At 47.0% G+C, this 22,345-nt stretch overlaps 2 protein-coding genes across 4 annotated transcripts in view; both read right to left on the bottom strand.

The window, feature by feature from the left end:
- The window catches only part of DPYSL5 (dihydropyrimidinase like 5), a 93,927-nt gene that overhangs the window by 48,725 nt on the left and 22,857 nt on the right, over positions 1-22,345 (bottom strand). The window contains exons 2-3 of one of the 3 annotated variants that reach the window (XM_073897127.1): positions 10,690-10,779; positions 2,975-3,239 (exon numbers count right to left, since the gene is read on the bottom strand). In XM_073897127.1, the coding sequence (XP_073753228.1) occupies positions 2,975-3,235 (261 nt within the window). In that variant the 5' untranslated portion in view covers positions 3,236-3,239; positions 10,690-10,779. The remainder of the gene's footprint in view (positions 1-2,974; positions 3,240-10,689; positions 10,780-22,345) is intronic. The other 2 variants (XM_073897126.1, XM_025867591.2) reach the window with 2 other exon arrangements.
- CENPA (centromere protein A) overlaps positions 12,083-22,345 on the bottom strand; it is a 77,431-nt gene continuing 67,168 nt past the window's right edge. The window contains exon 5 of the transcript XR_012379651.1: positions 12,083-12,123. The gene's annotated coding sequence lies outside the window, so the exon portion shown is untranslated. The remainder of the gene's footprint in view (positions 12,124-22,345) is intronic.

Below are 22,345 nucleotides of genomic sequence, written 5' to 3'. Positions count from 1 at the left end.
GCTCCCATGGATGAGAAACCTGGAAAAGATCAAGAGTTACTCACCACCTTGCACAAAGATGCACGTGCGGAGGTTTTCATTGGCTATAAAGAGCTAAAGGCTCTCAGGGGAAAAGCTGTCACTCCTGGCTAATGAGGTCCCGGCAGATGACAATGTGAAAAATAAGACAAAGAAGGCCAGCCTGCCCTCTGAGAGGTGGGTAGACAGTGTGGTGACAGCATGGCATCTGATCTTGGACTAAAGGTCTCCCAGGCGGGGACAGGAGCCAGAAAGCTGCAATTTGGGGTGCCAGGCCTGAGCACACTACAGAATAGACTCCAGCAGGGACCCAAGGGATAATCGGAGTTATGCTGATAGTAAATACTATGGCCTCTCTTACATTACTGCTGGGAGTAGACCTTGTGGTAGCCAGTTTGGAAAATAATTCGGTGGCATCTCCTAAAGCTGAGCACATGTGTACCCTGTGACCCAGCAATTCCACTCCCAGGAATGGGCCCCACAGAAATGTGTGCATAGATTTGCCGGAAGAAGTATACGAACATTCATAGCAACAGTATGACTGGCAACCACCCAAACACCCATTGATAAGTACTGTGTGGTACATCAGACTACAAAGCAGTAAGAGCGAATAAAATACAACACGAATTTCACAAAAATGTTGAGCTAAGGAGGCTGATGCAAAGGAACAAACCACTTAATTTCATTTATATAAAGTAAACAGAACCAATCTATGGTGAATATACTAAAAACCACTGACTTCTATACTTTAAGTGGGTGAATTGTATGGTGTGTGAACTACATCTCAATGAAGCTGTTTTGTTTTTTTTTTTTAGCTGTGGTATTAGAAGTCAGGGTAGTGGTTATCCTTGGTAAGGAGTAGTGATTGGGAGGGGTCATAAGGAGGGACTCTGGTCTGGCAATGTCTGGTCTCTTGATTTGGGTGCTGGTTACAAGGGTGTGTTCAGTTGTGACACTTCTATATACTTACAATTTGTGCACTTCTTGGTATTTATGCTACGCTTCAATAAAAATAGCAATGACAATGACCGCAAACCAAACAGGCTGGGCCTGGCCTGGCTCCAGCACATAGGGATGGGGGACTGGATATGCTCCCTCATTCCGGAAAGGCCCTGTCACTAGTGTGCCCTGCAAGAGGACCCTGCACAAGTTTATGGGGACGGGGCTCCCCATTTCATTAGTGAGGCATTACCCACAGGTCCTGGGAGAATTCTCAGAAGAGAAAGTGGGAAGGGTCTGCCCACAGCCTCTCTTCTCTGGGCTCCGGTAGGGTAGGCAGATTTGGCCCCAGATGCTGAAGTATTAGTCCTGGGAGCAGCCTTGCCTCAGGACAGGCTAGGCCACAGCTACTGTGACTCCTTGCAGCCCAGCCTTCCAGGGGTCTGGTCTATTGCTCCTGGACTGGAAAGGGAGGATATCTTCAGGGAGACCTAAACAGCCAACTGCCTGAGATGGGCCAGCCCTAGAACTGTGACCCCAAGGCCAGCCTCTGCCTGCCCCAGCCAGGCTCCTCAGAGGCGGGTTTGGAGAGCCTTGTCAGCCACCGCCTAGCCAAGACACCTGAACCCCCAGGAAAATGGATCACAGCGGGAGACACCTGAGCATGGGAGAAGGGCTCCCTGAGAACCCCAGGTAGAACAGATGTGGGATTTTAGGGTGCAGGGCCACTGGGGATTTGAGGCTGTGGGCCAAAGTAGGACAGAGGACTGACTATAGCCCCTGGGCCAGTAGCTAGTGGATCCCTTTCTCCCAGGGAGTGTTAGAGGCCAAGGCCTTTGGAAGTCAGACAGTGTAAGGGGCTGCCTCCCGGGGTCAGGGTAGTCCTTGAGATTCTGATTCAATTCTGCATTTAAAAAAGTCTTCAGGGGTGCCTGGGTGGCTCAGTCAGTTGAGTGTCTGACTTCAGATTGAGCCCCATGTCAGGCTCCCTCCTCGGCAGGGAGTCTGCTTGTCCCTCCCCTCTGCCTCTCTCCCAACTCGTGCTCTCTCTCTCTCAAATAAATAAAATCTTTAAAAAACACCTTCATAGGTAACTCTGATGCATAGCTGGGTACAGAGACCCACATAGATTAAGCATCACTCACTGATTCACTCAACAAACATTTACTGGGTAGCTACTCTGGTTCCTGGTCAGGGACAGGCTCTGGGAAAGCAGAACAATACTGTCAGGCCTTAAGGAGTCCATAGTCTGGTGTTCATGGAGAGGTTGGCATGAGACAGATAATTACAATGCAAAGGAATGACAGCAGTAACAGGTTCTGGAGCACAGAAGAGGGATAAAAGAACCCGAATGTGACTCTTTCCTCCTAATTCGTTTCACAGGCCTGAATTTTTGTATTCTGCATTCAGGAACATCCAGCAGCTCAGGCCCCACTCAATAACTGTAGTGTCCATGGCCATGCCCTCTGAAAGAGGCTCACCACGGTTTTTTTCTAGCTGTTTTTAAAAATAATGAAAAAGCTAGGAGAGATAATACAAGATGGCTCACTATGTCTGTTTCATAATTACTGCTATTAAAATCGTCTAGAAGAGAAATACCTATTTGCCACCATCTTTGGGGAATTAATTTAGCTTATCACACACAAAGGAGTCCATCAGATCAATACCTCACTCCTGTCACATACATGCACAGTAACAAACACCAGCAAATTCTCTTCTTCTAGGTCTGCATTACATGCCTTAGAAATATAAACATAAAATCAGTGTCCAGCCTCAGTACACAGGTAAGTGATGTGATCAGTAAAACAGGCCTACATACCTCCTTTTCGGTAGTCATGGAGATCTAGGACATCTAGCCTGGAATTTCCTATGTCAGTTGCCACAGTGGCCCCAGGAGAGCACCCTTCTCCTTTGAGCAACACAGCAGGGGAATCCTGTTCACATGGGTCTAGTCTGGAGCAGCCCCACAAATGGAAGAAGCCAAAGGGAAGGCACCTTCAGCAAACAGGAGCATTACCTTGGTCCCGTGGTAGAAGTCATCCACACATGTAGCGTTCATGAAGGTCTGATGGAAGTGGGTGCTGGTGTCAATGCCTCCAGGGATCACCAGCTTCCCAGTGGCATCGATCACCTTGGCCCCTCCAGGGATCATGAGCTCACGGCCCACCTGCTGGATGATGCCATTCTCGATGTAGACATCAGCCTCGTGGGTGCAATCATCGTTCACCACCTTGCCTCCCTTGATGAGAATCCTCACGCTGCCTGAATTGGCAAGCATGTTCCTACGGAAGGTGAGAGGGAGGCACCAGTCAAGGTCAGAGTCCCTTTTCACTGTGACCGACGTCCCACTTCTTCCCACCAGAGGCCAACCTCCATGGGCAGAGTAAGTGAGCAGGGAAGAGGAGGAAGTTTCTCCATAGCCTGAGAACATCGGTCCTACAACCGACTGGGGTCACAAGCCTCCCACTGACCTCCTAGTGGGACTTACCGGGAATCATGACACAGTGGCAGTAAGGATGAATCTGGGGCCCAAAGAAACATCAATGTTTACCTTCCCAAAATGCTGTGTAGGTTCAAAAGCATTTTCATACCTACTGTGTTGTTTTATTCTCGAAACTACCCAAGGAGTTGCATTTTACCAACAAGAAAGCTGAAATTGCTAAGTAAGGAATCGATGGTTTCTAAGCAGCCAAGTCAAACCCAGATGCCTTGGATGACCAATGTCTCCATTATACGATATGGTCCTAAAGATATCAGGGGCTCCTGGGGCATGTCTCTGAGAGCCAAATTCTCTAAGCCTCCCCGTTGTTTAATTCATGTCATTCTTCAGATGGATTGTGCTTCAGCTCGCCCTCCCATCCTTCCTCAAGGCCACTACCACACCGAACTCCACAGCAGGCTGCACAGTTAATAAGCTCATCTGCAGAGCTTTGGAAAAGCACCTTCACTCAAGTTCCATCCCCAGAGATTCAGCTTTATTTGCTCCGGATTGGGTCCCCCAGAACCACTATTTTTTTTAAAGATTTTATTTATTTATCTGACAGCAAGAGAGGGAACACGAGTAGGGGGAGCAGGAGAGGGAGAAGCAGGCTCCCCGCTGAGCAGGGAGCCCGATGCGGGGCTCGATCCCAAGACCCTGCGATCATGACCTGAGCTGAAGGCAGAAGCTTAACAGCTGAGCCACCCAGGCGCCCCCAGAACCACTATTTTTAAAAGCTAGAGAACCTTACCATATGCTTAAAGAATGAATGCCAATCTCTTGCAGAAGGGAGAAGAGAAGGAAACATTCCCAACATTCCCAACTCATTTTATGAAACCAGTATTACTCTGATACCAAGGCCAGACAAAGACAGTACAAAAAAACTATCGAGTAATATCCCTCATGAATATAGATACAGAAATTCTTAACAAAATATTAGCAAGTGGAATTCAGCAATAAGTAAAAAGAATTCTACACCATGCAAATGGGATTTATTCCAGGGATGCAATGTCAGGTTCAGTATTTGAAAATTTAATCAATGTAATCCACCCTATTAACAGGCTAAAGAAGAAGAATCACATAATCACATATTATTTGATGCAGAAAAGGCATTTGACAAAATTCAAACATCTATTCATGATAAAAGCTCTCAGAAAAGTAGGAATAAGTTAACTGCTTCAACTTAATAAAGAACATCTACGAAAAACTGGTAGCTAACATCAGACTTAATGCTTAAAGACTTCATGCTTTCCGCCTACAACTGGGAACAAGGCAAGGATGCCCACCATTTTCACTGCTGTTCAACAAAGGGAGTGCTAGCCAGCTATGAAAACATGAAATGAAATAAAAGGCATATAGATCAAAAAGGAAAAAAATAAAACTGTCCCTATTTGCAGATGACATGATGGTTTCTGTGGTGAAAACTCCAAAGAATCTAAAAAAAAAAAAAAAAAATTCTCCTAGAACAAATAAGTGAGTTCAGCAAGAATGCAAGATACAAGACCAACATACAAAAAGTTCGTTCTTCTATATACTAGCAATGAACACATGTACGTGCAAAAAAATTAAAATGCTTAGGCATAAATCTAAGAAAACATATACAGTATTTATATGCTAAAAAAAACACAAAATGCTGATGAAAGAAATCAAAGATCAAAATGAGTGGAGAGACACACCATATTCATGGAATGGAACACCCAACATAGTAAAGATGTCAATTTTCCCCAAACTGATACACACGTTTAATGAAGTTCCTATCTCAGCAAAAATCTTTTGTGGATAGAGGCAAGCTTATTGTCAAAATTTATGTGAAATGACAAAGCTAAAATAATTTTGACAGGGGTGCCTGGGTGGCTCAGTTGGTTAAGTGTCTGCCTTCAGCTCAGGTCATGATCCCCAGGTCCCGGGATCGAGTCCCATGTCCGGCTCCCTGCTCAGTGGGGAGTCTGCTTCTCTCTCTCCCTCTGCCTCTCCCTCCGCTGGGTCTCTTTCTCTCTCTCAAATAAATAAAAATTAAAAAATAAAATAAAATCATTTTGACAAAGAATAAAGTGGGAGGAATTAGTCTACCAGATTTCAAAACTTATTGCTTAGCTCCAGTAATCAAAACTGGGTAGTACGGATGGAGGGATAGACACAAAATCAGTGGAACAGAATAAAGATCCAGAAATAGCCCAGATAAGTATGGTCAACTGATTTTTTTTTAAAGATTTTATTTATTTGAGAGAGAGAGAATGAGAGATAGAGAGCACGAGAGGGAAGAGGGTCAGAGGGAGAAGCAGACTCCCCGCTGAGCAGGGAGCCCGATGTGGGACTCGATCCCGGGACTCCAGGATCATGACCTGGGCCGAAGGCAGTTGCTTAACCAACTGAACCACCCAGGCGCCCAGTCAACTGATTTTTGACAAAAGTGCAAAAAAACCATTCAATGGAGGGAAGATAGTCTTTTCAGCAAATGATGTTGGAGCAATTTGATATCCATAAGCAAAAAATAAACCTTGACTTAAATCTCAGATCTTACACAAAAATCAACTCAAAACGGATCATCCATTGAGTGGCCGCATTTGACCACTAACCATTCTCTTCCTCTTGGAGCTCCCTCTCCTTAGCATTAAATGTGGCCATGCAGGGGAGGGGGATAAGGACCACAGGGAGATCTTGGCCACTGTTTTGGAGAGGAGCAAGTCTTTGATAAATGGTGGCTGAAGGCAAGTTTATGGAAACTTGTCAAGACCTTTGTGAGTAAAGGGAGCCATAAAATGGGCTGAGGACAGCATGCCTGAAGGAAGAGATCAATTTAGGACAGATCTAAGATTTTTTCAAAGAGCTAGGAAAGAGTCAAAGGATTGATTAAAGATAAAAGAGGACAAGGGATTACTTGTAATGGAAGGTCTTGCAGCATGGAAGAACGATGGCCATTGTTAATGGAAGCCAGGTCTCTGTCACCGACTTAGATGGTTTATTTTATTTGATCCTTCCAAAGGTATTACTATGCCCATCCACAGAAGAGGAGACAGACTCAAGAGAGGTTAAGGTCAAGGCTTGTAGAAAGGAGATATGTGAAGATGCAGAAGAGGTGGGGGTACACGTCTGTGTTCTCTCTGCTCTGAATGGTGGGATGCGGGGAGCTCCTGGCAGCAGCAAGGGGCAAGAGGATGTGAGCAGAGTGGGGGAGACGTGGAGGAGCCGCTGTGCGGCCTGAGACGGGGAACGGGCTGGATACAGGGGAAGGGGTCGGTGTTCAGACAGCCGCCGTGATGGTGAGCTAATCAGAATCCCGTCCAGGGAGCACCCTTGGGTCGCATCTGCAACTCTCTTGACCCTTAGGTATCTGCACAGAAATGATTTTCATTTAGACTTAGGAAAGATAGGACAAAGTCTGACGAGGAGGAGGGAGACTTCACCATTGCAGGGTCTCCCCGGGGCATGGATGAAGCCCACCTCTCCACTTGGTAAACTGCTCATTCTCCAGGACCTAATCCAGTTGCCCCCTTTATAAAGACACCTTCCCTCTCTGCCACCTTCACAGACTTCATGGCCCTGGAGTCTCTCCACACCTCTGAACTAAGGTTCTCAAGGTCCAAAGCCTTATTAGGGATCATTGTTTCTGCTCCCTCTTTAGCCCCAGCCCCGAGTAGAGGATACTCAAAACCAGTGAACAAATGAATGAATGGCCTCATCTACTTGTTGCATCCCAACACGATCGAATGGCTTAAAGCAGTGAGTGGTAGGCTGTTCCATATTTGTTTTCTGGGATATCTGGCAACTCTATGTCCAGGACAATGCTCAGCTTTCATCCCTTTTCCAATACAGCAGATTACTGTGGACAGAGCAGAGAAAGAAACATATTTCCTCTTATTCTTGCCACTTCGTTTGTCTGCCATCAGGTAAGCTGTGAGAAGGCTGTGTCCCAGGATGAAAAGGCCTAGAACCTGTTGAAGGAATACCCTCTTGTAAGGAGATGGGTCAACTATCTGGTGATCTTAGTCTGCTCTCCTGGACACACTTGGTTAAGCAGTTTGTTTTTGTCAAGTTGACCAGGCTGGAGTGCATGGACTCTCCACACCAAGAAAGTTGGCTGTGCCTATTCGGGGTCAACCACGAGGCTCTCCTGCTATTAGGTGGCCAGCCCCTTGTGGGGCTGTTGCTGGGGGCAAGGCTGGTGCTGGGGAACAAGACAGGTGGTGGGAGCGAACCCTGTTCCCTTACACAGCAACAGCTATTTCCCACGAGCACCTGCTCCCCTCCCCTCCCAGGTATCAGTCCAACCTCTGGGGAGAAGGGGCCCCTCCCCTAGTGAGGAAGGTAGTGGGCAAAGAGGCAGTGGGGAGGAGTCAGGCTGGAGAGATGGGAAGATGGGACAGTTCCAGCCACAAGCTTATTGTCTGAACCCGGATGAAGCGGAGTATATTTGATCTTTTGTCCTAAAATCTGAAAACTGGAGTTTTAATTTAATATGCAATTAGGAAATGAGTTTCTTTGCAGGTGAGGGACACAACCACTCTGGCCAAAGGAAGCCCAGAAAGGCTGACAGATGCAATCTCCCTCTCTCTCATTACGAAGCCAAGGCCAAGTGTGACCATGAAAGGAGAGATGCGACTTCTCAGTTTGCACTACAGGAGGGAAGAGATGGTGGTGGAAGGGATGGCCGAAAGAAGGCACCCCCCCCCGCCACGGCCCCTGTGCAAATATATAATCCTCACTTTTTAAAGCTGCTTTAGGGCAAGAGGAAAAATAGCAATATTTACGCTGGGAAACGGCTTATTGTTTATGTCAGTGTTGTAAAGGAGAATATTGATTTGCTTATCAATCTAGAACACATGCTTCAGAGTGTACACCTGGAGGGTGGGGGTCCTGGAAAGATGATGTGATAATGAATTACTGGGAATTCCTGTCTGAGCTTTGATGCTGGTATCAAACGCCAAGGATGTCTTCTTCAGCAGAAATGAGAGCAACTGCTCTTAGTAAACTAACACCCCGTGCCTGGCACTTCACATGCGTTCAACCTTCGTGGCAACCAACCCTGAGAAGGAGGAACAAGGCAGGGACCTTAGCCCCCTTTTTAAGAGAAGTTCATACTCAGGTCTGTCTGAGTTAAAGGAAAGGTTATCAGAGTTGGCTCTGGGTAGAAGAGTTACAGGTGATTTTTATGTTCTTCATAGTTTTCTGTATTTTCAAACTATATAGGATGAACTTGGGTCCCCCACCCAACCTGTCTTTTTCTTCTTCCTTGTAGAAATCCGTGAAGGTTAACCTGGCTCTGAAGAGACAGGATTCCCAGGATAACATCAGAAGGAACTCCTTCTCAGAACTTAGAGGACCCTGCTAATAATGTTAACAATCAGTGCACACCTACTATATACTGGGTCCTCACTGAACCCATCATGCACCTTATCATACTTGATCCTTACAAAGCCCTGAGATAGGCACCATTAATGTCCCATTATTGCCCCGGGATGGCTGAGGCTCAGAAGAGTTAAAGGAACGTCCTCGAGGTCACACAGCTAGTTTGTAACAAAGTAGGGACCGAAAGCCAGACAACTGTCCAGAGCTGTTGTGGACTGAATGCTTTGTTCTTCCAAAATTCACACTCAAAAGCCTTAACATCCAGTGTGGCCGCATTTGGAGATGAGGCCTCTAAGGAAGTTTTTAAGGTTAAATGAGGTCATAGGATGGGTCCCTGATCCCATAGGATTAGTATCCTTATAAGAAGAGACAAAGGGCTCATCCCTCACCCACCACCGCCACGGCCTTTGCATAAGCCCTAAAAAAGGCCATGTGAGAAAGGAGCCATCTACCAGCCAGCAAGAGAGTTCTTCCCGGAAACCTACCATATTGACACCCTCATGTCAGATTTCCAGCCTCAGAACTCTGAGAAAATACATTTTGTTGTATAAGACCCCCAGTCTGTGGTATTTTGTTACGGCAGCTGGAGCAGACCAATACCAGAGCCTAGACTTCCGGCCACGCGCCATACTGCCAACATGGAGGGGGCGCGACCCAGAGCCTGGATCTCAGGCCGCCTGGTGGAGCCACTTCTGGGGATGCTGGGAGCTCTATCCCCACCCTCTGGCAGACGGCCAGCTTCAGACTAGGGGCTGCTGTCATCAAAACTGCCTGTAGGCTGTCAGCCTTTTGGGGTGACTGAGGCCTCAGAACACACCAGGACTACGTGTGAACAAAAATGAACGTCTGTGTGCCCTGAAATACTCTGGAACCTCACTCTCTTCCAGTGTCAAGCACCGGACACAACTCTGAAGAAGACATGGGCCTTGCTCTCAAGAGCTTCGGTCTAGTGGCTGACAGAGACCCAAACTCTGTTACCAAATGACTAACGGGTAACAGGACACTTCTTGCCTAAAAGCCTGAAAACTAAGTCACCAGGGATTAGTTTAAACTGGGGGTGTCTCACGGAGTGCCAGACACCAGAGGTGTGAATGGTGAAATGAGCTGTCCGGTGATGGTGGGACGGTCTTGCTACACCAGCACCCCCACCCCCACACCTTTCTGGATTTCCAAATTGTCTGGGTGGCCAAGATGCCTCATCCCGCCCAGTCCCCCTCACCACTGACGGCTGACGTTCATTATGCTTCTCACCTCCCCCGGTAACCTCATCAGCACCACATTCCTCCAGCTTTCCCTGCTAGTCTTTGCTAAACTAAATGAAGAAAACATGTTCCTGGCATCAGTTTCTGCAGCAAGCCTTCTTCTGTCTGTGTATGTAGGAGTTTGTGAACATAATGGGGTGAGGGGGTGGATGAGTGGGGAAGATACCTTGGCCCTCTTAGGAGAGTCCCTTGGAAGGGAAAAGATTTGAGCACAATTGTTGAAATACATGCTCGTAAGCTTCGCAAATGCCACTAGCTCTGATTGTCTCTCCCTCTGTATTCAGAAGACATTCTTGTCAGTGGTCATGATTGGTATCAGTTTTACTAATTTATGATGCTTCAAATCACTCATTTATTCCAAACAGTTACTGTGTAGACAGAGCCAATATCTGGCCCACTGGCTTACAACATAGGCTGTGGACTGAATGTTTGTATCACCCCCAAAATTCCTACGTTGAAGCCCCAATCCCAGTGTGATAGTATTTGGAGCTGGGGCTTTGGGAGGGAATTGGGTCATGAGGGTGGAGTCCTCATAAGTGGGATTAGTGCCCTTATAAGAAGAGACAGGAGATCTCTCTCACCACCTCACCCCTCTCTCTCTCCACCCCCTCCCCTGGAACCACCACCCCATATGAGGATACAGACAGAAGGTAGTCATCTGCAAGCCAGGCGGAGAGTCCTCACCAGCAAGTGAATTGGCCAGCACCTTGATCTTGGACTTCTCAGGCTTCAGAGCTGTGAAGAGTAATTTTCTGTGATTTAAGCCACCCAGTATGGTATTTTTATTATAGCAGCGTGAGCTGACCAAGATACTACATTAGACAGAAGTGAATGTTATAATCAAATCATCATTAAGTAACAACTGTGCCTTAAAATAAACGTCACCTCCTTTAAGGACTTCCGGCTGCATCCCACATTCCCATTTGTTTAACCAAAAACGTTGATCACCCAGCTATTTTGTCTATGCAGATGAAAGAATTCAAACCACATGGCTGTCCTCCCAGGCAGAAATGGAAACATGCCAGGTAGTTAAATGGTATTAGAAAGAATAACTCAGAACTATGGAGATTCATCAAGTCTACCCTGACTTTCCCTTCAGTCCTTGGTCTTCACCAACAGTGACCTTGAATAGGAGAGGCAGCCCAGGCCCGACAGGATGCTGGGACACTGCAAATGTGCACATCTTAGGAATTCCACAGTTTATGTGGGGAAGAAATGATGCCTTCCACAGCAAGATGGATATCTTTGATATGCCAAGATTTATCCAACTGTAGGCAGCTTATCTCCCCCAATTTCCTAATCCTGTGGCATGGATTCCTTATGTTCCTGAACCCCTGCTGGGTGAGAGCCAAGGTGATGTGCAAGCTGGGGAAACAGCACTGTATAATCTGGGAGTGCAGTCTTTCCCAAGAAAGCTCCTCTCTGTTTAAAACAGTGACAATGAATGCTATTTGCTACCTAATAACCGTCTTGCTGGATAAAGGATAATTTCCCATATTGCCCACCCTCGTGTTTCTTACTGCCATGAGCTGTTCCAGCACAGAACTGCACAGGGGGCACCTTGCCGGCTGGATGGTCAAGGTTATGGCAGCTGCTGCTTCTCGTTCGTGAAACGCACACAACTCCATGCTCCTAGAAGGCGTGCAGTGTGGTCCTGCCAAGGAAATGCCAACCCCAACACTGTGTCTTGCAATTGCCTGCTTCTGTCATCACCTTCCCCAGCTCCCTTGTGCCTGCAGGGAGGTGCGAGACGTGGAGAGCCTGCAGTCTGGCCTGCACAGCTGTCTCCTGCCGGCAGCTCAGCTGGAGGATGCCGGGGGACTCTGGGGCTCCACAAAGACACGTGGGGCCAGAACGGTGCAAAGGGAACACTTCCTGCAGAGGGACCTTAAAACGAACTTGATAGGAATTGGTTTGTATGGTATGTATTTCCTTTTTTTTTTTAATTTTTTTAAAGCTTTTATTTATTTGACAGAGAGAGACACGGTGAGAGAGGGAACACAAGCAGGGGGAGTGGGAGAGGGAGAAGCAGTCTTCCCGCTGAGCAGGGAACCCGATGCGGGGCTCGGTCCCAGGACCCTGGGAACATTACCTGGGCCGAAGGCAGACGCTTAATGACTCAGCCACCCAGGCACCCCTGTATTTCCTTTTTAATAGGCATTGGTTTAAGACTCACATTTCCTCTTTGGGTCCAGCCCACAGAAGAATGTGTGATTTTATATAGACCATCGGTCATTGTGACGTCAAGGCACATGCAAGGCAAGAGCTACACAACCGCCCTGGGACAACACGTAAGCCAACCCTAATGGCAGATGGGCTGCTAACTGGAGGGGCAGGGGAAGCCAGTTCCGGTCGCTGGGGACACACTGAATGATGTGGCTTTTCCTTTGCTCCAAGCAGGTAACATTTGCCAAAGGATCAAAAGGCAATATATGGCAGTGGTTAGGAAAAGAAAACTAAAATATGCAGCTATTTTTCTTCCTCTGATCAACACATAGGAAAGAGTAATAGAACAGAGCTGGATGAGCTGAATTTAACAGGGGTTGTCAGGGGAGATGGGGGTGCTTGCACTTAGAGCATCTTGGGATGATTCTGGAATGGGATGCTCTCTGGAGATGAAAAATGAGAACAAATGAAAGGTTTGCTGGAACACAAAAAGCCAAAAAGGGAAGTTTGAGGTGAGTGGGAAGCAGCTAAGTCTTTAGGTTAATACATTTAATTTTGTAATAAACTGAACTGCCTTTCTAAACAGTAAAGCACTAAACAATTCTTAACTAATATTAAAGCAAGTGTAATTTTATAATTCTTAATTGGCTTTATCAACTCCTGAGTCGATTTATTTTTTTTTAAAGATTTTATTTATTTATTTGAGAGAGCGAGAATGAGAGAGAGAGAGAGCATACGAGAGGGGGGAGGGTCAGAGGGAGAAGCAGACTCCCCGCTGAGCAGGGAGCCCGATGCGGGACTCGATCCCGGGACTCCAGGATCATGACCTGAGCCTAAGGCAGTCGCTTAACCAACTGAGCCACCCAGGCGCCCTCCTGAGTCGATTTAAAATGGTATTTATAATGTCCACCTCAGGTATAAAGAAAAATGACAAACACCTGTGGACTCACCATCGTCACTTCCCTTGCTGTCCCTGCATCTCTTTCGTTCCACCCCACCCCCATCCTCAGACACAACGCCGTTTCTAGTCAATTTGTATGAACTCATGAAAATAACAATTAGGTGACAGGTAAAAATAAAAAAGACAAGCTCACAGCTGTTTCCGCTGCATGACCTCTCCCCACATCCCATGATCACACTTTACCTGCCTTATGACTGACTTCTTCAACACTTAGGACCCTGCTTTCCAGGGTAAACAGGAATCTGGAACCTATTCTATGCCAATAATGAGGGTGTGAGGGCATTTAACATTCAAATGCCCACAGACCATTCCATTGGAATGTTCCACAGGCATACTCAGCCTGTCCAAAAGCAGCCGCGCCATCCCTTATCATCCACCCAGAAACCTGAGACTCATCTAGACTCCTCTCCAACCAGGCCAGCGTCAGCATCGAGGGCTGGTCTGAGTGGTGGGCCTGGTTTGGGTCATGCAGAGTTTTGTGCAAAATGTACTGAGAGATTCTAGAGGCAGAACCCAGCCATGGGGAGAACTGAGGAAGGTAAAAGGGCAGGTCTGTCTTTCCTGTGGGGCTCAGGCATCTTCTGGGGATCTGGAGGCAAAAAGAAGGGCCTATCAAGCCAAAGGGTCACACGTGGAGGGCAGAGGCTCCACAGGCTGTGGCCAATGTTACACCCCGCCTCCACCACGAGACACACTGGACCCTTTGTCCGGTAGCCATAAGCCACAAGAGCCGAGCACCAAGCCCACACTAAAACGACAGGCAGGCAAAGGTGACCCGATCTGTCCATGGGATGGGTGTCAATGTGGAGAACAAGGGCTTGTTCTTGAAGAAGCATAAAGAAACAAGGACGAAGGAGCTACTGCAAGTGAAGCCCGAGAGGTGGGCCTGGCTTCTGGGAAGGTGTATATGGACCCAGGTGGGCTGAGTCCTCAGGCTAAGATCGAGTAAGAAGCCTTAATCTCATGGCTTCATCGGGCCTGGCCTGGCCCAGCCTGGCGGGACTCCACACGCAAGCGCCATTAGGGCGCAGAGGGCAAGAGTGAAATTCCGAGGGATTAGCCCAAGAGGGTGGTAAGAAGTGGAGCTGCAGACCACTTGTTCAAGATTAGCTGTGAGAGAAACCAGAGAGTTGTGGGAAGGCCAAGCTGACAGTGCGCACGAGCGCGTGTGGCCTCGGGACCGAAGAGGCCCGCTGCGTGGTGACACTCAGGCCGTGCGCCTCGACAGGCGTCACGGCCCCTGCGTGCAGTCTTTGCTTTTGGACAGAAACCTTGCTCCTTTCAAGTGCTCCCTTGTTCACTGAGGTCAGGAGGCTTTACATCTGAGGCTGGGGGAGACCGAGTACCAGCAAAAACCAGTAAAGAGGAGTAAATCCCCTTCCGTGAGCCCAGCGGCTCCAGGGCCCTGGAAGAAGGGAGGTGTGCGCCCACTGGAGACAAGAATCCCGGCCTCCTGACTGAGGCCTCAGCCAGAAAACACCAGGCTTTTGTGACCAGTAGTCACCATCGCCACCATAACCCTTCCCCGGGCGGACCTTCTGGCGGATTCCTCAGCCCTGCTCTGCTTTCCGGGCTCTCGCCAGCTGTCTGCAGGCCCCAGAAATAATTCCACCAGCTCTCTTGGAAGGGTAGCAGCTGCAGCTCTAGGGCCTCCAGTGGCCCACAGAGTGGCTGCTTTCTAGAATGCCAGCCAAAGGGCGGAGGGGCCAGAGCCCACTGCCAGAAGGAGGGAGGGGGCAATGACGCAGGTCAGAGGTGGGGAAAGTCACAAGCAGGGGAAAAGAATGCATCTTCCTAACTATAAAAGTGTCCATCCCAGGGGCGCCTGGCTGGCTCAGTCGTGGAGCATGGGACTCTTGATCTCAGAGGGTCGTTAAGTTCGAGTCCCACACTGGGTATAGAGATTACTTAAAAATAAAGTCAAAGGAAAAGAAAAGAAAAGAAGTCTCAAACCTGGGCTACCCGATAAAGTCCAGATTTGGGATAGATACTGAGTGGAAATACATAAAAATTCTACATTTTCTCTTTTAAACTAAAAATGAGTATGAACTAACTATAGCCATATATAACATTTCACAAACAACAACTGAAGACACAAAATAGTAAATACAGTACAGGTCCATATAACATTCAAAACCAGGCAAAACTGAACTACACTGTTTAGGCATATAGTCATAGAAAGAAAAAACCCAAGAAAATCAGAAAAGTCAGGGTGGTTGTTTATCTCTGGGAGGCCAGGGATGGGCTGTGTTTGGCAACGGGCACGTGGTGGGAAGCTTCTTGAGAGCTGCAAATATTCAAGTCTCTTACTTGAAAAGGGTGGGAGTTACACAGGTGTTTACTTTAAATTACTCTTTAAATTAGATACATTTTCTGCACTTTTCTGTATGTATCTCATAAAACATTTAAAAATTTTAAAAGAACCACATGTCAGTATACGAAAATGATATGCCATGTGTTCCTACAATTATGTAAAAACATCGCATTCAAAAAACAGACCAGGTGAGAATAAATAACGAGGTCTGTGTTGATTGGGATTATAGGTGATTTCACTCCTCTAATTTTTCAAATTTTCTATATAATATTATATTGATTTCATAATGAAAAATAACTACAGTAATTTAAAATCACATAAATAGCTCTATCCTGTCAGGAAAAAAATTGAAATAAGGTGAAAAACGTTCCCTCTTCTTTTCAGGAAATCTTGCCATCCTCCTGCCACCTCCTGGAAGATTTCCTAAAAGGACTGGGCTTTAGGACAAACCAGTTTCCTTCCTTAATTCGACTCAAATAGATTTCAAAAGAACAGACTTTATTCCCCATGTGATGTAAGACTCCTTCGAAGAGATACTGGATATTTCATCTTGTGCTGAAAATGTGTTTCCATCTCTCCCTCCCAAATGCAGTGTTTTTACCTGCCATTGACTTTACACCCAGAAGGCTTCCGCCCGGTCAACGTCACCCCCTTTCCTGGGCCTACTTCTGCCAGCTCCCTTCTTATGAACCTGACTCACCTCCATCACTAAGGCAAATAGGCATTTTTACCTTAACCCAGAATTCTGGAGCCTGAAGAGCAAATCTCACCAGTGCTTGCAAGCAACACATGACTGCTGGAACCCAGCTTTGGGGAGATGGGCAGCAAGGTGGGGAGCACCGTGAGCTCCATCACCTCCTGCAGGAGACATGTTCTCATGGGTGACACCCCCAGGCACGTGTGAGAAGCACCGTGCCCGCCAGGAGTGGCAGGTCAAGTGGGCACTCTTAGGAGACTTGAAGGCAGGCCTGGGCTGAAAATGATCAGCTTCCCTCAACTGGGGCGAGAGGCCACGCCTGACTGTCTCATTCCAGCGCAGACGGGGCAGCAAAGGGTGCAATGGGGTAAGAGAAGGAAATGCAGTGGGCAATGGGTAGATAGTGCTGGGAGCGCTGAACTTGGCTTTGCTCCTCCAGCCACATGACTAACTGCTCCACACCCATCTTCTCAGCTGTAAAGTGGATGTCAACACCATCAACACCACATGGTCACCAATGAGCTCTCTACGTGACAGGCTCACACATAGTTTCAAAGAAATCTTACAGCACCCCTGTGAGGTAGTTAGACAGGATTATCCCCACTTTATGGATGAGGAAACTAGGTTGGAATCTATCCATACAAGACTGGGGCTCCTTGACAGCAGAGCCTAGGCTTCATTTTATCCTTCTAAGGGCTTGGCACGCAGAGGGGCTCATTAAATGCTAGCTGAAGGAAGCAAGGACTGGCCGAGGGAGATAGTGGGGTAAAAGCACTCTGCGTGTACAAAGTGTTAGCCACAGTAATGGGCTGTGAGCAATGGGAAGGAAGGCTTCTCCAAAGAGTTCCATGCTGGTTGTGAGGGGGTCTGGTGCAAAGCATAGGGCAAAGGAACAAAGCTGGCATTGTCTGGGTTGTAAAACAAAGAAGAGGCAGAATAAGCAGGCACGGGCTGGGAACGGCCAGCAGATGAACTGCTTCAGGACCAAGAGGCTAGACTGGGCTGAGCAAGCAGCTTGGGGACCAGGATATGAGGTCTAGGAGTGCAGAGCAAGAGGCCCAGCCTTCTGAATGAGACCCACTGGGCACAGGATGACCTGGAGCACTCAGAGTGGCATCCTGAGGCTGGTCAGGGGATGGGCACATGACCTGGGGGCTGGGCTTCCTGCTTCTTTACTGGCATAGGTTGGGTGAAGGCTGGGAGAACAGTGACGGTGGTAATCCAGGCAGGAGGATTGGTGTGGGTTAAACTGGTGGTACCAACGGAATAGAAAAGGAAGGAGGAGGGCGGAGGAAGGACTGAATGCTGGTAGATTCTCTGGAGGAAAGGGAAAACAGGAAGAATGGAAGCATGTGAGAACAGAGCAGAGAGCTGGTGGGGACAGATGGAGACCAGCTGTCAGGGCATGCCTGGGTTTGATGGAAACCCAGTGATGAAAGCCGATTTCAGCTTCTCTCTCTAGGAACCCTTTAGATAAGTCAGACGATGGCAACTGACCCAGTCACCCAAGGTAAGCAGATGGCAGGACCAGAGAGCGAACACCTACTAAATGCTAGTAAGTGCCAGGGGCCGTGAAGGCTCTTAGCACTGTGACATTTAATTGAAACAACTTCACAATTGCTCTTGGAGATGATGGGCTGTCTCTACTTGACAGACGATGATTGGAGGTAATGACCAGCCAAGGTCACACAGCTTCGTGGAAAGGAATAGGAGTAGAAGTAATTCTAAACACCATATAATACAAGGATCAAAAGGTCTGGACTGTGCTAATGGGCTAAACATTCTGATTTACTTGTGTGTTGAACATTTAGGAGACGCTTCAGACAAAACACTGTACTCAAGCACTATCTGTTCTACCTACTAAATCTGTTTATCAGTCCTCTTTTCTCCAAACCCACGGCCTCAGTTCAGGCCCTATCATCTACCTGCATTAAGATACTACTATTACCTGGATACTTCTTAACTGGTCTCCCAGCCTCCACACTGTTAGCATATTGAGTTTGCTAAGATGCCAATTGGATCACAGAGGCAGGCTTAGCACCCACACTATACTCAGTATCAGATCCTGCACAACCCCTGAGGAGCTCATGAGTTTGGAGTGGAAAGAGATGCAGTAACAAAAATCCCCATATGAGTTAAGAGGAGGGCTGTGTCAGTACCAGGAAGCGGGGGGGGGGCAGGGGAAAGCACTTAACACTGACTGGCAGTGTTAAAGAGGCAGAATAAGCAGGCACGGGCTGGGAACGGCCAGCGGACTAACTGTTTCAGGACCAAGAGGCTAGACTGGGCTGAGCAAGCAGCTTGGGGACCAGGATATGAGGAGGAAGGCTTCTCAGAGGAAGTGCCTTTGAGAGGAGTCTTGACAGTTGCTTAGGAGTTCACCATGTGGGGGGACAGGGGAGCCAAACCTGAGCATTCCAGACAGAAGCAGAGCAGTGTGGTCAAGGCCTGGTGGGACATGCTCAGAGTGTAGACTGTAAGGCTTGCTGGTAGGGCAAGCGAAGAAGTGACATCATTAGATTTGCATTTTACATGAAAATTCAAAGGGTAAAGTACTGGAAGAAAACATAGAAAAATATGTTTATAAATTTGGATGGGTTATGGCCTTTTAAGCATAATCCAAAGCCAGAAACCAGAAAAGAGGGGTGTAGGTGTGACTACAGAACACTGAAAAACTGTAATATATCAAAAGATGCTACAAAATACTTTTAATAAAGACAAAAACTGGTTATGACATGTTTGCAACATAAAACCAAGGATTCATATCTGTAATATGTAACAGTGTTCACAAATCTTAAGAGAAAGACAAGGACTCCAGTAGAAAAAAATAGGCAAAGGATATAAACAGGCAACCCGTGGTGATGGGGAGGACATAAATAGCTAAGAAGCAAATGAAAAGATGTTTGTCTTTATTAATAATCAAAGAAATGCAAATGAAAACAATGAGATTACATTTTTCACCCATTATAATGGCACAGAAAAAGAGAAGAACAATGCCCAGAGGGAGAAAAGCAAGCATCCCATACACCGTTCCTAGGAGTTCAAACTGATACAACCTCACCAGGAGGAAATCTACAAATCTACATGAAAACTTTTAAAATGTGGGTTTTACATCTAAGAATTTCTTCTAGGAAATAATTGGACCATTGCACAAAAATATATTATGAAGGTATTTTGTTGCAGTGTTGTTTATAATAGCAAATACTTTGAGAACAAGCTTAAGGTGTGTCAATGTGAGGACTGTTTAAATAAATATTGGTATATTCACACAATAGAAGGCTATGCAGCTGTTGAAAAAGATCATGTAGATCTTTGTTTTTTTTAAAAGATTTTTTATTTACTCATTTGAGAGAGCTAGAGAGAGCAAGAGCGGGGGCGGGGGGAGCAGAAATAGAGGGAGAAGCAGACTCCCTGCTAAGTCAGGACCCGGATGTGGGGCTTGATCCCAGGACCTGGAGATCATGACCTGAGCCTACCTGAGCCGAAGGCAGATGCTTAACCATCTGAGTCACCCAGGTGCCCCTCATGTAGGTGTCTAAGTACTGACATGGGATGTTATCCACGATACAGTACTAAGTGAAGAAAACAGATTACAGAACAGGACTCATGGTATGTGTATCTATTTCTGTATATATAAGTGAGATATCATATATAGTTGAATATATATGAATATGAAATCTCACTTATACATAAACCTTTCATATATATGGAAACTCATAAATGAGCTTTTTGCGTAAAACACTGGGAAGGTTATTCACTAAACTATTAACTGCAGTTGTCTCAGAGAAAAGAACTGCAAACTGCAGCAGGACTCAATTTCTCTGCACTATTTGACTGTAAAAATATTCGTATAATAAACCAGCTGCGGAGTCGACAGTAGCTCTGGTCGGGGGGTGAGAGCACCAGAGCACACTGGAGTAGGTCTGAGGAAGTCTGGGCCAGGGCGGGCAATTCACTAGCAAGTCAGCATCTCTTGGACATTTATTTAACCACCATCAATGTGTACATCTAATGGCCTATTAGATCCTTCTCCTTTAATGTCTCACTGGCCCTTCAAACTGATCACATTTAAAACTGATTCATTACACTCCGTCTCCACTTGGCTCCTCTTCTAGTGTCCCCCGTCTCAGTTGAAGACACCCCACCTCTCATGCCAGGACCAAGCCAGCAGCAATGGCATCATTTTCTTCCTTTCTTTTTTTAAAAGATTTTATTTATTTATTTGAGAGAGAGAGAGGGCATGAGAGAAAGAACGTGAGCAAGGGGAGCAGCACAGAGGGAGGGGGAGGGAGGGGGAAAGAATCTCAACCTGACAGGGGGCTTGATCCCAAGACCCTGAGATCACGACGTGACCTGAAACCAAGAGTTAGACACTTAACCAGACACTTAACTGACTTAACCGACACCCAGGCGCCCCGCAAGGGCTCATTTTCAACGAGGAGTGCAAGTGATAACTCCATAGGAGACAGCATATAGCCCCCTTCCTCCATTTTGTTCACTGGTACGCCAGACAAGACAGTGTCTTCTCAAATGGTTACATAAAGGGGCAGAACACCCCCTTTACCATCGCCCAGCTGGCTGCCGCCTTCCTTGAATGAATGGTTGGAGAGATGGAGTAATTGACTGATTGGGTTCAAAAGGCTTTTCCTGGCGGTTGAGTCTGAACATGTGGAGATACCTTCATTCACTTAAACAAAAAGAGGTAATGAGCCCTTCCCTGGAGCCCTTGCTAGGCAGGGAGCACCTGCCGAGTAACTGCCGGCAAAAGGGATGAAGTCAACATCTCTTGAAACAAGTAAATGGGAGTAAATAGTTGTCTGCCCACCTAATTCATCCTGAATGTCAGCACTTCCTTTTTTTCTTGTTCACCTGCTTCTGCTAGAAGAGAGGTGGGGTTGGAACTGATGACAGACAGCAAGTACTCTGATAAATACGGTTTATTCCCTTCTACTTTTCAGAAGAGCTGGCCAGATTCCCCGTCCCTGGCAGCCTCCTCCCCACCCCCAGCCCAGGCCAAGGACCTAGCCCTAAAGGCAAATCTAAAGACTTGAGTCCAACATGCTGAAGCTCGAGGTTAGGACACCTGGAACTGTGCTCCAGATCTTCCGTGGCTGAGGGTCGGACCCCAGACTCCACTGCAGGTACAGCAGGTACCTGATTCCCTGTGCCCACACCTTGTTTGGTAAAGGGCCTACTATCTCATCACCAGTAGGCTGGCACAAGCTTCCTGGTTGTTGCCTATCACCTTTTCCAGGGAGTGGAGGCCTGCCCATCCCTGTCTGAGGCCTTTCCGCCTGCTGGCACACTCCTGACACCTCGTATCCACACTCCTGTCACTGGATTACTCGGCTATATAAGTATGTCCAAACCCTTTGAAATGCACACTGAAAATCGTTGCGTCTACTGTATGTGAATTGCACCCCATCAAAGCTGACTTAAAAACAAACAAAAAGCGGGGTGCCTGGGTGGCTCAGTTGGTTAAGCGACTGCCTTCGGCTCAGGTCATGATCCTGGAGTCCCGGGATCGAGTCCCGTATCGGGCTCCCTGCTCAGCAGGGAGTCTGCCTCTCTCTCTGACCTTCTTCCCTCTCATGCTCTACCATTCTCTCTCTCTCTCTCAATAAATAAATAAAAATTTTTAAAAATAAAAAACAAAACAAAACAAAAGAAACAAAAAGGGGTACCTGGCTGGCTCAGTCCATAGAGCATGCAACTCTTGATCTGGGGGTCGTGAGTTCAAGTCCCACACTGGGCATAGAGCTTACTTAAAAAAAAAAAAAACAAAAAACAAAATGCCAAACCAAAACACATTCAAAAGAGAATGGCTAGGGCGCCTGGGTGGCTCAATTGGTTAAGCATCTGCATTCGGCTTGGGTCATGATCCCAGAGTACTGGGATGGAGCCCTGCATCGGGCTCCTTGCTCAGCAGGGAGCCTGCTGCTCCCTCTGCCTGCTTGCGCTCATTCTCTCTCTCTGTCAAATAAATAAAAAAAATCTTAAAAAAAAAGAGAATTGCTAAAGGGAGATCAGAAAAAAATGAGATAGAACTCAGCAGGAATTACATTTAGTGCTAAGCTTCTCGGCAGTCCAAACAGAAGAGGAAATGATTTGGGAAGGAAAAACTTTCTATTGCTGGATAAAAGGGAGGCTCTGATTTACCCAG

This window comes from Callorhinus ursinus, unplaced genomic scaffold (assembly GCF_003265705.2).
Source record: "Callorhinus ursinus isolate GAN/ISIS: 27379988/994484 unplaced genomic scaffold, GSC_fseal_2.0 scaffold10, whole genome shotgun sequence".
NCBI classification, from domain to species: Eukaryota; Metazoa; Chordata; class Mammalia; order Carnivora; family Otariidae; genus Callorhinus; species Callorhinus ursinus.
Note: the sequence above shows the minus strand (reverse complement) of the source record. Positions and strands in the feature narration are given on the sequence as shown.